General features: G+C 36.6%; 3 protein-coding genes across 5 annotated transcripts; all 3 read left to right on the forward strand.

Annotated features, from left to right (window-relative positions):
* The first annotated feature begins 695 nt into the window (after window positions 1-695).
* On the forward strand, window positions 696-1625 carry Or8b43 (olfactory receptor family 8 subfamily B member 43). The gene has a single exon (NM_001001013.1). The coding sequence runs from the start codon at window positions 696-698 to the stop codon at window positions 1623-1625; it is 930 nt and encodes a 309-aa protein (NP_001001013.1).
* Window positions 1626-2174: 549 nt separating this feature from the next.
* Window positions 2175-6799, forward strand: Or8b51b (olfactory receptor family 8 subfamily B member 51B). 3 transcript variants are annotated; one of them, XM_008762674.1, is made up of 2 exons: window positions 2175-2191; window positions 5866-6799. In XM_008762674.1, exons 1-2 carry the CDS (start codon window positions 2175-2177, stop codon window positions 6797-6799), a joined length of 951 nt encoding a protein of 316 aa, XP_008760896.1. The 3 variants fall into 3 exon arrangements, with proteins under 3 accessions (XP_008760896.1, XP_017448426.1, NP_001000811.1); XM_017592937.1 differs by lacking the exon at window positions 2175-2191 and adding an exon at window positions 4959-4969; NM_001000811.1 differs by lacking the exon at window positions 2175-2191 and having other exon boundaries at window positions 5867-6799.
* A 6549-nt stretch (window positions 6800-13348) lies between these two features.
* On the forward strand, window positions 13349-14281 carry Or8b1b (olfactory receptor family 8 subfamily B member 1B). The gene has a single exon (NM_001000448.1). The coding sequence runs from the start codon at window positions 13349-13351 to the stop codon at window positions 14279-14281; it is 933 nt and encodes a 310-aa protein (NP_001000448.1).
* The last annotated feature ends 4397 nt before the right edge of the window (window positions 14282-18678 follow it).

Consider the following 18678-nt stretch of genomic DNA (forward strand, 5'->3'; position numbering starts at 1 on the left):
AGAGAGAGAGAGAGAGAGAGAGAGAGAGTTAAATAATGAGGTTCTGAATACCAAGTATAGTAACAATAGTTCTTGGTGTAGGAAAGTCTTAGCAACAGTTTCTTGTCTAACCTATATAACTGGAGACTAAGAGAGAGTAGCAGAAGAAAGACATCAGGGCAATCAGAGAGTGGTAATAGGCATAAGTAGCCACTGGATTTGCAACATCTGTATTATGGTCCTTATGCATGGTCAGGACCCCAGACTTCAAGATTATTCACTCTGTGACATTTGGTAGTAGTTACACCACTCTTGTTCTTATAGTTTTTGACTAAACACGTTTTTCACTCGGACCATAACAGGAAAATCTGTCGCTGAGGAAGATAACTCTGCATTGCCACGATATCTGCTTCAGATTTCATTTACATAGAGAGGGCTCTAGTGAAAAGAAACATTAGGTGGGAAAAGTTGAATCATTTTTTGGACTTTTGTTCTTCATCCTTTGCATGCATTTTCTTTTTCAGGAATAATATTGAAATGTGGTTCCACTGGCCTTGTGACTGTAAGGCAATTTGCTTGTGAACTGAATCTGTAGACATAGTGGGAGCTAGAAGAAACATTCCCAGCATGCACATCACATGTGGTTTTGACCCATGACTGAATGTGGTTCATCTCTACTACAACTTTTCCTGAGTTGACAGATTCTTTTAAAAATCATGGACTTAGTAAATGTCTCCTTGGTGACTGATTTCATTCTAATAGGATTAACACACCAGCCTGATCTCCAAATACCCCTGTTCCTTCTGTTTCTGGCAATGTATCTAGTCAGTGCGTTGGCAAATTTGGGTTTGATGATTCTAGTTTTGCTGAATTCACATCTTCACACACCCATGTACTTTTTCCTCTTTAACTTGTCTTTTATAGATTTTTGTTACTCTTCTGTGTTCACTCCCAAAATGTTGATGAACTTCACATTAAGACTGAATGTCATTTCCTATATGCAATGTATGACTCAGCTCTACATCTTTTCTTTTTTCGTTTCTTCTGAATGCTATGTGCTGACTTCAATGGCCTATGATCGATATGTGGCCATCTGTAGGCCACTTTCATATAATGTTGTGATGTCCCCTCAAGTGTGTTTAAACCTAATGATTGGTTCATATTTGATGGCATTTTCTGAGGCTGTAGCCCTCACTGTGTGTATGTTGAGACTGACCTTCTGTGATGCAAACATCAATCATTATTTCTGTGACATCCTTCCCTTGCTTCAGCTCTCCTGCACAAGCACCTATGTTAATGAGCTCGTAGCTTATGTCATAGTCATCATCAACATCATTGTTACCACTCCTACCATCTTTATCTCTTATGGTTTTATCCTCTCCAGCATCTTCCACATCAGTTCATCTAAGGGCAGGTCCAAAGCCTTTAGCACCTGCAGCTCCCACATCATTGTTGTTTCTCTGTTCTTTGGTTCAGGTGCATTTGTGTATTTTAAACCCTCCTCAGCTGGGTCTATGGATGGGGCAAAAATATCTTCTGTTTTTTATACCAATGTGGTTCCTATGATGAATCCATTAATCTACAGCTTAAAAAATAAAGATATTAAAATTGCCCTAAGAAAAATGTTTGCAAGGTGGACAGTTTGATTGGAAACAAGTGTCTTCATGCTTGTACTTTTTGTTTTAAGTATATCTTGTATTTAGTGAACATATTTAATTGGTAACTCTGTATTCCTTATTTACTTCTTGTATTTTTTAATTTAATTTTTACAATTTATCGAAATAGCCAAAAATATTGCCATAAAGAAAAATTTTGAGATACAGCATATGTTGAAATGTGTATGTATGATATAACAATAAAAGGCTTGTCTTTTCTTTTTAATCATATTATGAGGCTGAAATTAATTAAGAAATCACAGAAGGGGACTGTTTCCTGGTCTTAAGCAATCAAGGGGTGCTTCTTCGTTTCTACGATAAAACATTGGCCAAGAACAAGTTGGAACGGGCACTGCTCTCTTTGCTTACAAGTTGCAATCGGTCAGTGAGGGAAGTACAGAAAATAGAGAGGTGCTTCTCACCGGCTTGAATTCATCACTTTTCTCTGCTTCCTCTTGCTCAGGACAAGCTTCCTACAGTGGGCTAGATTCTCACACATAATAATGTACCTAAAAATTTCCTCCAAAGTCAGCCAATATGATGGAAGTTAGCCGCCAGTTGAGATTCTCTTTTCACAGGTGACTTTAGTTTGTGTCAGGTTGATATAAAATAGCCAGCATATATTAATTACATAATTATAGATGTTGCTCATGCAACTATACACTAAATAAGGGATTCTTAAACTTTATCCGAAAAAATTTTTTTACACAACTGTAGACATATATGTATATACAACATATAACCTAATATTAATAATTGCAGTGGAATTGCTGGTAGTTAGTTAAAGAAATTTATTTTAATACAATTTGTTTTTTTTTTTCTTTATGTATGTGGTTCTACTATGTGGGTTGAGAAAGAGAAACAGGGAGAGAGAGAGAGAAAGAGAGAGAGAGAGAGAGAGAGAGAGAGAGAGAGAGAGAGAGAGAGAGAGAGAGAGAGAGAGGTGCAAATGCATCATGAAGTACTCATCGAAATTTATAGATATTTGGTAGGTCAGTTTTCCTTTGCCACCTTGCTTGGGTATAGGATTTCTAATGTTTACTGATGGGTTTCCCAGACCAGTGGCCAATTCACTTCCAAGAGTTGTTCTCTCTTCTCTCCTCTCACTTCCCCTTCCCTTAGGAACATTGAGATGACAGATTTGAGTTACACACCCAGCTTTATATAAATTCAGGTGATCAGAACTCAAGTCCTTACCCTGAGCAGCAAGGGCTTTACTCACTGAACTAATTTCTCAGCCCCTGAAGCAGTTCCCAGAAGATAAATATACTATTCTTCTCAGTTTTAAAATGGCAAATTCACATATTTATGACAAAGGTATGTTCATTTACATTACAAAATGAATTATACCTTGAGTAAGTAGTTTCTATTCCAAGACAAGGCATCGTCAACACATTAAGGTGTATAAGTATTTTTATTGTAAAATAATCACCTTTTTATTTAAAGTCTACAAGTTTGCCAAAGTTTCTCTAAATCATGTTCAGAAATTGTTTGAAATTCTACCTAAAATCCAAGCCAATGTTCATTTATATTATTTTACATAAGTATATATGGAAAAAGGTGCTCATGGGTTTTCTATTTTAATGAATAATTTCAGTTGAATTTTGATTGGGATTTCACTGAATCTGTAGGTTGCTTTTGGTATGATGGCAATTTTCTTAATATTAAAGCTAATAATATCTGAACATGGGAGGTCTTTTCATTGTTTGGTAGTTCCATTTTGTCTTCATGTTACATATTACATGCAAAGATGTTAAATGTATAACATAATGACATAAAGATTTTAATCTTTAAAACCAGAATCATATACAGAAACATGTGACATAAGATTTTTATGTATTTCTGGGTAGGCACAGGAACGCTTAGAGGAAGAAGAGGGAGCTGAGTAAATGATGAAGTTACATTTTACATTATTTTATTTTTGTAAAAGCTTTTAGAGTTTTATTTATATATTTTAACTTATTTTACTTTATATTTATTTGTATTTTAATCTATTTTGTTTTATTTCTTGAAATAAAAATATAATTGCATATTTTTCTTTTTTTCCTTTCCGGCCTCCAACCGTTCACATACACTCCTTTTGTTGTCTCTAAAATTCAGGGTCTTTATGCCTTTAATTGCTGTTACATATGTATCTCTATTGACTCCTAAATATACAAATACAACCGTTTGGTTCATATAATGTTACTTCTTTGTATAGGAGTTCACAACTGAACACTTGGCATTGTTTAACTACTTTGGGTAGTTTTCATTCACACAAGGCTATTTGTTACAATACAACCTTTCCAAGTTGTCTTCACTCCTATAGGTTTGAGGCCCCTTATTCTGTTAACATTTCTTCTGCCGTCATAATTGCTAATATATATATAATTTCTAATATTCATATATATACATATATGTATATATATATATATGATTTGACTTGATATAATACTTTACAACTTTCAGACACATAATTCAAAGGTCAGGAGCAAGACTTATGCATGATAACTGCAGGAAGCAAGAGAGAAAGAACTCTAAAGTCAGATTTCCCATCTGAGCTCAGTTAATTGGTGATGCACGAGTCCATCTATACTGTGTGTGTGGACTCTCTAGAGTGATTGGAAAGTATGAGTATAATTGTGGGTCCCTGAGGAAATAGGGATGATGATCCAGGTTACAACACAACCCCTTAGCTCCGTTTGTAAAGTAAATACTCTCCTCTGTGGAAAAGCCTAACCCTGAATATAAGCATACATATCCCACATTTAAAGAACCATTTTCTCTTCTTCCAGGAAAGACACAGAGCCTTAATCCCAAATAATGCTGTGCTTCAGAAAAATTAAATTTTGTGTATTTGTGTATATCTTTGAATTGCAAGATCTGAATCCTTTGTATCTGAAATATTTATCCAGATAAACAAGGATGAATGATATAGTAACAGACCTTTAATATTTGGAGTGAAAATTGCGACTCTCTGAATTCCAGGTATACTAACACCTATCTTTTATTCTTCCTGTTTTTTAACAATGAATATTTGGTTTTTATTTTTGTTTTATTGACAAGAGTTTTTTTTTTCATATAATATATTCTGATTGAAGATTTGTCTTTCCCTACACCTAGGAGATCCTCTTCAATTCTGTTTCTATCTGAATCCACACTCTCTCTTGCTATATGATGGGTTTCAAAAAGTTTCTTCTGCACAAAATGAGACCCAAATGAAACTATCAGAAGAAAGATTTTTGGGGATCAGAGCATATTAAGAGGTGTTGGTGGCCACTGGAGTGTAGCATTTCCATTAGGGTTCTCCTGCATGGCCAGAACTCAATCCAGTCTTCCAGCTTCATGACACAGGGGCAGGAGATAGTCTCTTCCATCCATCATTCTTGTTCTTTTAGTTTTAGCAAATGCGCATGTTTTTCATTCATAAAACAGGAAAGACAAATCTGCAGCAGCAATCAGCACTGTACTGTGTTGCTGAGCTTTTAAGGCTCCCACCTGAAGGTTAATAATAAAGACACAGAGGCATCTATATAGATTAACTGTCTTAACCATTTTGCTAAGGGCAGTCTATTGAGCTAACCATTCAGACTCAACCTGACTGACTCTCTTACCACTTTGTCTGCATGGCTCTCAGTCTGCCTCCCTACTCTGCCTTCTCCCAGGTAAGCCTCAAGCTCTTGTTAATGTTACACAAAAGGCCTCTTTAGCAAGTCAATTTATGCATACCAAAACATTTTATCTTATCCAGGAGTTGCCTGGAAAGACCTATCACCTGGGATTGTCTTGGGCATAGGTTATGCAAAGACCCTGAAACTCTTTCATAAGAATAACCCCATAAAAATCTCAAATACTCACTGACAAAAGGCTGCTTCAAAGCTTAGGTGACATCATTTCAGATTCATGTCAGATACAGCTGTTATTCTAAAATTCTGCTACAATACTGCCCAGGTACTTATTTCCTATTTTATTGTTATAGGGAGAGCTCAAGTGAAGGAAGGCAAGAGATGGAAGACAGTTGAGTCTTTCTTAGATTTTTATTCTCCGCTCTATCTTGTGATATTTTTCATAAATCATCCTGAAATTCAATCAATGGCTTTCGTAAGACAAATTGTGACTGTACCAACTGATTCTGCATACATATTTGTGGCTAGGAGAAACATTTCATCACAGGTGGGAATACTCATAACTGAGTGTGGATTGTCTTCTAATACAACTCTTTTTCTTGTGTCCACAGATTCCTGTAGATAAGAATGGACTCAGTAAATGTCTCATTGGTGACTGAATTCATTCTCGTAGGATTAACAGAGCAGCCTGATCTCCAAATACCTTTGTTCTTTCTGTTTCTTGCAATGTACCTGGTCACTGCATTGGGAAATTTGTTTTTGATAACTATAACTGTGTTGAATTCTCACCTTCACACGCCTATGTATTTTTTTCTCTTTAACTTGTCTTTCATAGACCTCTGCTATTCTTCAGTGTTCACTCCCCAAATGCTAATGAACTTTATAATAAGGAAGAATACAATTTCTTACATGGAATGTATGACCCAACTCTATTTCTTTTGTTTTTTTGTTATTTCTGAGTGTTATGTATTGACTTCGATGGCCTATGATCGCTATGTGGCCATCTGTAACCCACTGATGTATAATCTTGTCATGTCCCCTAAGTTATGTTTGCACCTTATTCTTGGTTCATACTTTGTTGCATTTTCTGATGCTGTAGCTCACACTGCATGCATGCTGAAATTGAAGTTTTGTGATGCTAACACCATCAACCACTACTTCTGTGATATTCCTCCTTTGCTTCAGCTCTCCTGTACAAGCACATATGTCAACGAACTTGTAATCTTCATTGTTGGGTGCATTAACATCATTGTTCCTTCTTCAACTATATTCATTTCCTATGGTCTCATCCTCTCCAGCATCTTCCGCATTAGATCCTCTGAAGGCCGATCCAAAGCTTTCAGCACCTGTGCCTCCCACCTCATTGCTGTTTTTCTGTTCTTTGGTTCAAGTGCATTTGCATATTTCAAATCCTCCTCAGCTGGGTCTTGGGATGAAGGAAAAATCTCTTCTGTCTTTTACACCAATGTGGTTCCCATGATGAACCCCTTAATCTACAGTTTGAGGAACAAAGATATTAAAGTTGCCCTCAGGAAATCTCTGAGCAGGAAGAACATTTGACTGTTCAGTGTTTTCTTCTTAAATTTTATTTTTGCATAGCGATAATTTATATTATTGGGCAATACAGAAGATATCTGTGTTTGTCTCTCTTAGACAATATTATCCTATTTTAAAATTTCAGATTTTGAACATGCAGAAAATTATGGTGTAATCCTGAAAGCTACTTATTTTTCTCATCAAAGGAAGTTTGAGGCTTCCATATTTGGTTTTAATATTTCCAAAGTTTATCTTCTTTTGTCATTTCTACAGTTTTCTATGCTCTGTCTTATTTAAAAGCAATATCTTAAAGCAATCTAACTTTTCATTCCTCTCATTGCCAACTTAACTTTTTCTTTCTAATAATACTGTAAAACCGGCTATTATAAATAAGGCTGATATGAACATAGTGGAACATGTGTCTTTGTTATATGTTGGGGCATCTTTTGGGTATATGCCCAAGAGAGGTTTAGCTGGGTCCTCAGGTAGTTCAATGTCAAATTTTCTGAGGAACCTCCAGACTGGTTTCCAGAATTGTTGTACCAGTCTGCAATCCCATTAAAAATGGAGGACTGTTCCTCTTTCTCCACATCCTTGCCAGCATTTGCTGTCACCTGAGTTTTTGATCTTAGCCATTCTCGCTGGTGTGAGGTGAAATCTCAGGGTTGTTTTTATTTGCATTTCCCTTATGACTAAAGATGTTGAACATTTCTTTAGGTGTTTCTCAGCCATTCAGCATTCCTCAGCTGTGAATTCTTTGTTTATCTCTGAACTCCATTTTTTAATAGGGTTATTTGTCTCCCTGCAGTCTAACTTCTTGAGTTCTTTGTAAATTTTGGATGTAAGCTCTCTATCTGTTGGAGGATTGGCAAAGATCTTTTCCCAATCTGTTGGTTGCTGTTTTGTCCTAACCACAGTGTCCTTTGCCTTACAGAAGCTTTGCAGTTTTATGAGATCCCATGATCTTAGAGCATAAGCCATTGGTGTTTTGTTCAGGAAATTTTCTCCAGTGCCCATGTGTTCGAGATGCTTCCCCATTTTTTCTTCTATTAGTTTCAGTGTATCTGGTTCGATGTGATCTTGATCCACTTGGACTTCAGCTTTGTACAGGGTGATAAGCATGGATCGATCTGCATTCTTCTACATGTTGACCTCCAGTTGAGCCAGCACCATTTGCTGAAAATGCTATCTTTTTTCCATTGGATGGTTTGGCCTCCTTTGTCAAAAATCAAGTGACCATAGGTGTGTGGGTTCATTTCTGCGTCTTCAATTCTATTCCATTGGTCTATCTGTCTGTCTCTGAACCAATACCATGCAGTTTTTATCACCATTGCTCTGTAATACTGCTTGAGTTCATGGATAGTGATTCTCCCTGAAGTCCTTTTATTGTTGAGGATAGTTTTAGCTATCCTGGTTTTTTTGTTATTCCAAATGAATTTGCAAATTATTCTGTCTAACTCTTTGAAGAATTGGATTGGTATTTTGATGGGGATTGCATTGAATCTGTAGATCGCTTTTGGAAAAATGGCCATTTTTACTATATTAATCCTGCCAATCCATGAGCCTGGGAGATCTTTCATCTTCTGAGGTCTTCTTTAATATCTTTCTTCAGAGTCTTGAAGTTCTTATTGTACAAATCTTTTACTTGCTTGGTTAAAGTCACACCGAGGTACTTTATATTATTTAGGTCTATTATGAAGGGTGTCGTTTCCCTAATTTCTTTCTCGGCTTGTTTCTCTTTTGTGTAGAGGAAGGCAACTGATTTATTTGAGTTAATTTTATACCCAGCCACTTTGCTGAAGTTGTTTATCAGCTTTATTAGTTCTCTGGTTGAATGGAAATATATAAATGAACATGTGTGAATCTGTAAATGAATTTATGTGAGCTTATGCATATTTTCTTAAGTAAAACTTTTTCCTTCTGCAAGCATTTTTCTCTTCTCTTGGTTCAGTGGAAGTTTATTTCTCCAAATGTTCCCTAGTCTGACAATCAACAGGCATCTCGCTAAAAGGGATAAGCTTCTAGTAATTAATCCTTTAATTAATCTCCAATTGTTTTAGGATAAGGGACTAAGTGCCAGAGATTGCAGTGTCTTGTCTCAGAGAAACACAAAAGGCAGGTCAGCTATAGTAGCAAAGTAACTTAGACTTAGACAAGTAAACTTTTTATTATTTATACAGCAACCCTAAATATCTTGCAAGACAAATTCCTACTTCCATATCTTGAAAGAAAAAAGTCTCATCCTCTGCTGATGCTTTTCCTCTTCCTCTGCATAAAAACAAACAAACAAACTAACAAACAAACAAACTAACAAACTAACTAACTAACAAAAAAGTTAGCAAGATAGAAGACTCTACCTGGGGATAGGCCCTGGCAGAATAAGTCGGGAGAGTTTGGGCAGCCTTGTCTCACTGGTGATTTTAGTGGAGTTGTTTAAGTTTCTCTCCATTTAATTTGATGTTGGCTTTTGGCTTGTTGTATATTGCTTTTATTTTGTTTAAGTATGTGCCTTGTATCCCTGATCTCTCTGAGACCTTTAAGAGGAAGTAGTGCTGAATTTTGTCAAAGGATTTTTTAGTGTCTATTTAGATGATCTTGTAACTTTTAAGAACTCAAAGTGAAACTGGATACACTAAGTTTAATAGAGCAGAAAGTGGGGAATAGCCTTCAACTTATTGGTACAAGAAACAGCTTCCTAAATAGAATATCAATAGCTCAGGCTTTAATATAAAATATTAGTAAATGGGATTCATAAAACTGAAAAGCTTCTGTAAGGAAAAAAAACAAAATAGAAGCGAACCAACTGGAAAAATATCTTCACCAACTGTAGATCAGACAGAGGACTAATATCCAAATTTCATAAAGAACTCAAGACATGAGATACCAACAATCCAAAAAAAACCAATTAAAAATTGGTTGTGGAGATAAACAGAATTCTAAACAAAGGAATCTCAAATGACCAAGAAGCACCTAAAGAAATGTTCATCAGGGAAATGCAAATCAAAACACCATGAGATTCCATTATATACCCATCAAAATGGCTAAGATCATGCTAGCAAGGATGCTGAAGAAGGCGAACACTCCTCCATTGTTGATGAAAGTGCAAACGTGTACAACTACTTTGTAAATCATTTTGGCAGTTTCTCAGAAAACGGGTAATATCTCTCCCTCAAGACCCAGCTATAATACTCCTCGGTATATGCCCAAAAGATTCCTCAGTATACCACAGGGAAACATATTCAATTATGTTCATAGCAGCCTTATTTGTAATAGTAAGAAAATAGAAACAAACTAGGTATTCCTCAGCTGAAGAATGGATAAAGAGGATGTGGTACATCTACGCAATGAAATCGTATTCAAATATTAAAAACAGAGATATCATGAATTTTGCAGGCAAATAGAAAGACACTTGTGTTCTGTGCTCACCTATAAGTGGACATTAGTCATAAAGTACAACCATGTTACAATACACAGAATAAAAGAGACTGGATAATAAGGAGGTTTCAAGGAAGGATGTGGAAATCTCTCTCAGAAGTGAAAACTAGTCATCAGAGGTTGATGGAGGGAGGGAAACGGGTAGGGAAGGAGGGGAGAAGATGGCCAGGGATGGCAAACAGGTATGGGTAGAGGGTGGCAAAGTGGGCTAGGAGTGAGAATGGAAGTGTTAGGGTGGGGGTTGGCATCTCTGGTGACTATCTGGAAGCCTGGTTTGAGAGTGGATACAGGGAATCTATGAGCGATAACCCTAGCTTAGGTTCCTACCAGAGGGTAATATAGAGACTGAAATGACGACCTCCTATACCCAGGCAGGACTTGTGTAGGAGGGAAGGGGACACTAATCCACCCACAAAACCTTCAGTCCAAAATGTATCTTGCCTACAAGGTTTAAAGGGATAGCAATGGAGCAGAGTCTGAGGAAATAGTCAACTAACGGCTTTCCCAACTTGAGATCCATCCCATATGAGAAAGGCAACCTCTGACACTTTTAATGATACTCTGCTATGCTTGCTGACAGGAACCTAGCAAAATTTGTCTCCTAGATGTTTAATATAGCAGGAGATAGAAGCAGATTCAGATACCCAAGCCAAACATCAGGCAGAACTAAGTGACTCTTGTAGAGGAGTTGGGGATGGAAATGAGCAAGTCTGAGGGGTCAAGAATATCACAAGAAGGTCCACAGAGTCAATCACCCTGATAACGGGTATTTTCAAAGCCTGGACAAAAACATTCAGGAGCTGGATCTAGATAGCCTATACATTTTTAGTAAATATGCATAATGGTGTTCATATGGTTCCCCTAACAAGTGGAACAGGGGCTGTTTTTGTCCTGGACCTGCTGGGACTGCATGCAACTGGATAGGGTGCTACACAGAGAGTCTCCTTCAATGAGGAGAATGGGTGGGAGCAGTGGGAGGAGGTATTTGTAAAGGTGGGAATGGGAAGAAGGGAAAGAATGGGAAAAACTGTAATGTGGAATTTTCTGTCATATTTAATTTTTTATATAAGCTCAAAAATGAAAAGAGTATAGACCTGACATTCAGACAATCACCTGAATAAAAACAGGACTTCAGATAAATATAAAAAGTAACCAAAAGAATGTGCGATCTTACTTTTCTTTATAATAGTACATAATAATGAACTGTCCCAATAATTTTTTCCTTGCAAGAAAAAAAAATGTTGCTAATAGGGGTATAACATTCCTTATCCAAACTGAGCTCCTGAAAAAGTTGTGGAAATTTGTAGAAATATTCATAATCTTTTCTACACTATTGTTATAATTTTGAATAAGTCTATAATTACAATGTTTTCCATGCATTCTTTTAGTCACTATACCGTGTATTCAGGAATATTATATGTTCAATGTTCATGAGCATAGCAATTTTCCAGACAGTAACATTGTCTAGTACTGGAACCCCATCTATACACTAGGCTGGACTCAAATTAAAGGGACCTGCTTGCCTTTGCCTCCAGAGTGGTGGAATTAAAGACATGAAACACCATGCCCAGTGGAATGTTGGAACCGAGTAACCTAGTACATGATTCAACTCTCAAATACTGAGTCAATTGATTTTGAAAACTATATGTAAATAATAAGATTTTCAAATGATAATGGAATAAATATAAACCCTTATAAAAACCAGAAAGAGTACCTGACTCACGTCTTAAAAAAATTTCATACAGTGAGTTTCTATGTAAACGTGAACCCTGGAATTCAAGACTTACTGAAGATAACAAGAGAGGAAAATTTGTGGTTTAGGGTTAGGCAAAAATAAGGTAAGATACTAAAGAAAAGATTTATAAAAGAAAAGTACTTAAATTGTACTTTATATGATAAAAATATTTTGTTCTAAAAGAAAGTATTGAAACCGTGGAATTATAACCTCGTTACTAACTGAAGTTTCAGAAATGTCTGGTGGGTGTTTAGAAGTAACAACTACACGCAAAAAAATTGATCCTTTAAATTTGTTTAAAAAATACCTATCATCTCTATCTCTATCATCATCATTATTTATCATCTATCTTTCTAGATATATCCATGTAATGTAATTAGGGAGCTTGTAGTATATTCAGAAATTCTTAATTAAGATGAAAAATAAACAACAAACCAAGCAGTAGATACATCTACAGAGATCAAGATAATTGGGGAAGTTGGGAGTTTACATTTCCATATCCACAAGAAGGCATATTTTCCCTAAAGAGAAACTTGCAAACAATTTTAAGTCCCAAGGGAACTAAAGGCATATCATAATCCAAGCTGTAAATTCAACCACCTCAATTTCTTTTTATATTTTCATGCTATCCTCTTGGGCAGAGAGTAATTCTACTACTACTGCATTTATAAGCAAGTGGGTTAAGTCATTTAAGTCACAATAAAAACTTTATCTTATTTAGTGGCAGTGTGAGGATCATAATAAAGTTAGTTTTCTCTGCTGTTGGATAACACTCCAAATTCTAATAACAAAATATCACCTGTAGTTCAGAAACATTATTAAAGTATATCAGGAATTAAGTCTTTACTATATATTCTTAATATAATAAAAGCATACAAAACCTTGGAATCCAAAATTTCTCTTCTACATACACTGAATAGGAAAGGTAAGAAATCTCTGAATTTTTGCTATGTTGATTTTCTGAATCCCATATGTATGAACATCCTTATTAATATGAGACTTCAATATGACATTTCTTCTTCTGCCAAAATTTCCTAGCCTTATTCCTAGCTCTACTAGAGATAAATTGATATCCATGGCCACCAGTAAGTAGATAAGGCCTCAGCCTCCCATTTTATGTGTGGAAAGAACTCTGTTGAAGGAATAAATAAATGAGAGAAAAGTGTTCCTGTCATCTATTCTCATTTAACTTCCTTTCTAGAAATTATATTTATGTTTTTATCACTGTCCTCTCTATAATTTGCTGATGCACTGTAGACTTTAATATATGTGCTCAGGTGGGTCTATTCTCACACATATTCAACCAGCACTTCACTAGTGGGGAAAGAATCGTGATAGGAAGAAAGGTCATTTTTCTAATGAGAACATTTTACTTTACCTACAGATTCTCTTAGAGAAAAAAAATGGCCTCTGCAAATGTCTCTTTGGTGACTGAATTCATTCTGGTAGGTTTAACAAACCAGCCTGATCTCCAAATTCCCCTGTTCTTTGTGTTTCTAATAATGTATATTGTTACTGCATTGGGAAATTTGTGTCTAATAATTCTTATTGTACTAAATTCACATCTCCACACTCCTATGTACTTTTTCCTCTTTAACTTGTCCTTCATAGATCTCTGCTATTCTACTGTGTTCACTCCAAAAATGCTGATGAACTTTATATTGAGCAAGAATGCAATTTCTTACATGGGATGCTTGACCAAGCTATATTTCTTTTGTTTTTTTGTCATTTCTGAGTGTTATGTGTTGACTTCAATGGCTTATGATCGCTTTGTGGCCATCTCTAATCCACTTTTGTACACTGTTGCCATGTCCCCTAAATTGTGTTTGAACCTTATGCTTGGCACATATTTAATGGCATTTTCTGGTGCCATGGCTCACACAGGATGTATGCTAAGACTGACCTTCTGTGATGCTAACACCATCAACCATTACTTCTGTGACATCCTCCCTGTGATGCAGCTCTCATGCACCAGCACCTATGTCAATGAACTTGTAGTTTTCATTGTGGTAGGCATCAACATCATTGTGCCCAGCATCACCATTTTTATCTCTTATGGTTTCATTCTGTCCAGCATTTTCCACATCAAATCTAATGAAGGCAGGTCCAAGGCCTTCAGCACCTGCAGTTCCCATATAATTGCAGTTTGTCTGTTCTTTGGATCAGGTGCATTTATGTATCTCAAACCATCTTCTTCTTCATCGATGGATCAAGGAAAAACCTCTTCTGTATTTTATACCAATGTGGTTCCTATGATGAATCCCTTAATCTACAGTTTAAGGAACAAAGATGTAAAAATGGCCCTGAGAAAAACTCTGAGTAGACGGAAATTTTGAATGGAGACAACATGTATCTGCCTGTGACTAGAGGTCATCTGATACTTTGTATTTATTAAAATGATTTTTCAGGATGACCTTTTATTTTATTTTCCTCCCTAGGCATCATTGTGTTTTTAAATTTAGTTTTTAAAATTTAGCACATTATGCCTTGGAATGTAAATGCCTTGCATCTTGATTAATGCAACATTTATTTTATTATCGTCTAAAAATAAAATTTGAATTATTTTAAAATTTATTTCTCATAATTTTAAAGTATCTTTCTTTTCCTTACCTTTTCAAGATTATTAATGATTTTTGCCTTTTGTTTAATTATTCCTAATATTAAACAATTTTTCTTTTCTATTGTGATTATGAAGTTCTGGGGTTTTTTTTTTGAAAACATAATGGTTCTACAATTGATCAAATAGAGTAATAGAAGTCTGATCATCTGTCATTGGTTGTAGGATTTTTTTTTTCATTTACACACATAATGTGTCTTTGGGAATGAAAGTCAGAACAATGCCTTTCCTCCTTTCTGTGTGTTCTCCATTGTAGTGTAAATAAAATTTTAAACTACTCACAAAATCTGTCAGACAGATCAAAGTTTTCACCTACACCCTATGCTTTCTGCTTCTACTGGGAATCAACTCTATCAGCCTATCTTAGGTTTCTTACATTCACTTATAGTGTGCACTGAATACTGATGCCCAGAGAAGACAATGATTACTGACAATAAAATAGACTGAAGTTCTTTTTTTTTCTTTCCTGACTTCAAGTCAACTGCTCCTAATATATGTATTCTTAATTCATATTATTGTTTTTTTTTAATTTGAGGAATTGTGACTATACAGTAATAGTTCCATTTTAAAATATGATTATAGTTTTTTTCTTTGTGATATATAAAAATCACGCAATGACAGGAATGAAAGAAGGTAGGCATTGAAAGCCCCTCCTCACCGAGAATTTTAAAGGAGGATTTGGAAATCATCCTATCTCATAGTTTATGAATGTCTTATGACAATAACAATGCCTACTGATTACAGATCAGCAGAGCTGCAGGTAGCAAAGATGCTTACACAGGAAGATAGATACTGATTGTATTTGTAGCAGCATAAAGATAGCCACGGCGTGAGAGCTGTAAGTGGCCATGGAGACTCTAGGTAGGAAGATCAATTTTAGTCCTTCATTGTTAGGAAAATAGTTCTCCCGTTAGCCCCAGTGTTTTTCTGAAAATTGCTTGAAACATCATTAAGGTAATTTCTTTTGACAGGATGCAGGCTCAGGTTATTGGATAGCAAATTTATACTTAAAGCAGGCCTGAAGCCAAATCATGCCTAAATTGGTTGGATTTTATGAAACCAAATAATTTCTAATTGGCTGGCTTTTATGTACTATGCATATATGGAATTTAAGTTGGAGAATAAACCAGGTTCAATTAGTTAATAAGGTGGCCTTTTTTTTCTTTTCTTTTTTCTCGTTTCTTTGAATTAAACTGTTGGTGATGAGACTGTCCTTTTTATTTTATTTTATTTTATTTTGTTTATGGTTTTCCAGGTAGGGTTTATCTGTGTAGCTTTGTAGTCCTGGCCATAATAGGACTCACTCTGTAGACCGGGCTGACCTCAAACTCACAGAGATTCACCTACCTCTGTCTCCTGAATGCTAGAATTAAAGATATGTGCTGTTACCACCTGGCTAAGCCAATGTCTTTTAAAATAAAAAAGAATTGAATGATTTTCTTTTAATGGACAAAAATAGTTGGCTATTTATTCAGAATCATAAGCTACCCTGGTATATAGAGCTATCGACCACTGTGGTGGACCAATATGATGTGGGCATGTTGGATAGTCTTCAGAAGGCTTCTAGTGTTTCCCCCAAAATCCAACTAAGAAGGCTGGTACTAGGTAAACTCTTACTAGTATTAAGACCTGACTTCTTTTTTTTTTTTTTATTAACTTGAGTATTTCTTATATACATTTCGAGTGTTATTCCCTTTCCCGGTTTCCGGGCAAACATCCCCCTCCCCCCTCCCCTTCCTTATGGGTGTTCCCCTCCCAAACCTCCCCCATTGCCGCCCTCCCCCCATAGACTAGTTCACTGGGGGTTCAGTCTTAGCAGGACCCAGGGCTTCCCCTTCCACTGGTGCTCTTACTAGGATATTCATTGCTACCTATGGGGTCAGAGTCCAGGGTCAGTCCATGTATAGTCTTTAGGTAGTGGCTTAGTCCCTGGAAGCTCTGGTTGCTTGGCATTGTTGTACTTTTGGGGTCTCGAGCCCCTTCAAGCTCTTCCAGTTCTTTCTCTGATTCCTTCAATAGGGGACCTATTCTCAGTTCAGTGGTTTGCTGCTGGCATTCGCCTCTATATTTGCTGTATTCTGGCTGTGTCTCTCAGGAGCGATCTACATCCGGCTCCTGTCGGTCTGCACTTCTTTGCTTCATCCATCTTGTCTAATTGGGTGGCTGTATATGTATGGGCCACATGTGGGGCAGGCTCTGAATGGGTGTTCCTTCAGTCTCTGTTTTAATCTTTGCCTCTCCCTTCCCTGCCAAGGGTATTCTTTTTCCTCATTTAAAGAAGGAGTGAAGCATTCACATTTTGATCATCCGTCTTGAGTTTCGTTTGTTCTAGGGATCTAGGGTAATTCAAGCATTTGGGCTAATAGCCACTTATCAATGAGTGCATACCATGTATGTCTTTCTGTGATTGGGTTAGCTCACTCAGGATGATATTTTCCAGTTCCAACCATTTGCCTACGAATTTCATAAACTCGTTGTTTTTGATAGCTGAGTAATATTCCATTGTGTAGAAATACCACATTTTCTGTATCCATTCCTCTGTTGAAGGGCATCTGGGTTCTTTCCATTTTCTGGCTATTATAAATAAGGCTGCGATGAACATAGTGGAGCACGTGTCTCTTTTATATGTTGAGGCATCTTTTGGGTATATGCCCAAGAGAGGTATAGCTGGATCCTCAGGCAGTTCAATGTCCAATTTTCTGAGGAAGCTCCAGACTGATTTCCAGAATGGTTTTAGCAGTCTGCAATCCAACCAACAATGGAGGAGTGTTCCTCTTTCTCCACATCCTCGCCAGCATCTGCTGTCACCTGAGTTTTTGATCTTAGCCAATCGCACTGGTGTGAGGTGAAATCTCAGGGTTGTTTTGATTTGCATTTCCCTTATGACTAAAGATGTTGAACATTTCTTTAGGTGTTTCTCAGCCATTCGGCATTCCTCAGCTGTGAATTCTTTGTTTAGCTCTGAACCCCATTTTTTAATAGGGTTATTTGTTTCCCTGCGGTCTAACTTCTTGAGTTCTTTGTATATTTTGGATATAAGGCCTCTATCTGTTGTAGGATTGGTAAAGATCTTTTCCCAATCTGTTGGTTGCCGTTTTGTCCTAACCACAGTGTCCTTTGCCTTACAGAAGCTTTGCAGTTTTATGAGATCCCATTTGTCGATTCTTGATCTTAGAGCATAAGCCATTGGTGTTTTGTTCAGGAAATTTTTTCCAGTGCCCATGTGTTCCAGATGCTTCCCTAGTTTTTCTTCTATTAGTTTGAGTGTGTCTGGTTTGATGTGGAGGTCCTTGATCCACTTGGACTTAAGCTTTGTACAGGGTGATAAGCATGGATCGATTTGCATTCTTCTACATGTTGCCCTCCAGTTGAACCAGCACCATTTGCTGAAAATGCTATCTTTTTTCCATTGGATGGTTTTGGCTCCTTTGTCAAAAATCAAGTGACCATAGGTGTGTGGGTTCATTTCTGGGTCTTCAATTCTATTCCATTGGTCTATCTGTCTGTCTCTGTACCAATACCATGCAGTTTTTATCACTATTGCTCTGTAATACTGCTTGAGTTCAGGGATAGTGACTCCCCCTGAAGTCCTTTTATTGTTGAGGATAGCTTTAGCTATCCTGGGTTTTTTGTTATTCCAGATGAATTTGCAAATTGTTCTGTCTAACTCTTTGAAGAATTGGATTGGTATTTTGATGGGGATTGCATTGAATCTGTAGATTGCTTTTCGTAAAATGGCCATTTTTACTATATTAATCCTGCCAATCCATGAGCATGGGAGATCTTTCCATCTTCTGAGGTCTTCTTCAATTTCTTTCCTCAGTGTCTTGAAGTTCTTATTGTACAGATCTTTTACTTGCTTGGTTAAAGTCACACCAAGGTACTTTATATTATTTGGGTCTATTATGAAGGGTGTCGTTTCCCTAATTTCTTTCTCGGCTTGTTTCTCTTTTGTATAGAGGAAGGCAACTGATTTATTTGAGTTAATTTTATACCCAGCCACTTTGCTGAAGTTGTTTATCAGCTTTAGTAGTTCTCTGGTGGAACTTTTGGGATCACTTAAATATACTATCATGTCATCTGCAAATAGTGATATTTTGACCTCTTCTTTTCCGA

The sequence above is a fragment of the Rattus norvegicus genome, chromosome 8 (assembly GCF_036323735.1).
Source record: "Rattus norvegicus strain BN/NHsdMcwi chromosome 8, GRCr8, whole genome shotgun sequence".
NCBI lineage: Eukaryota > Metazoa > Chordata > Mammalia > Rodentia > Muridae > Rattus > Rattus norvegicus.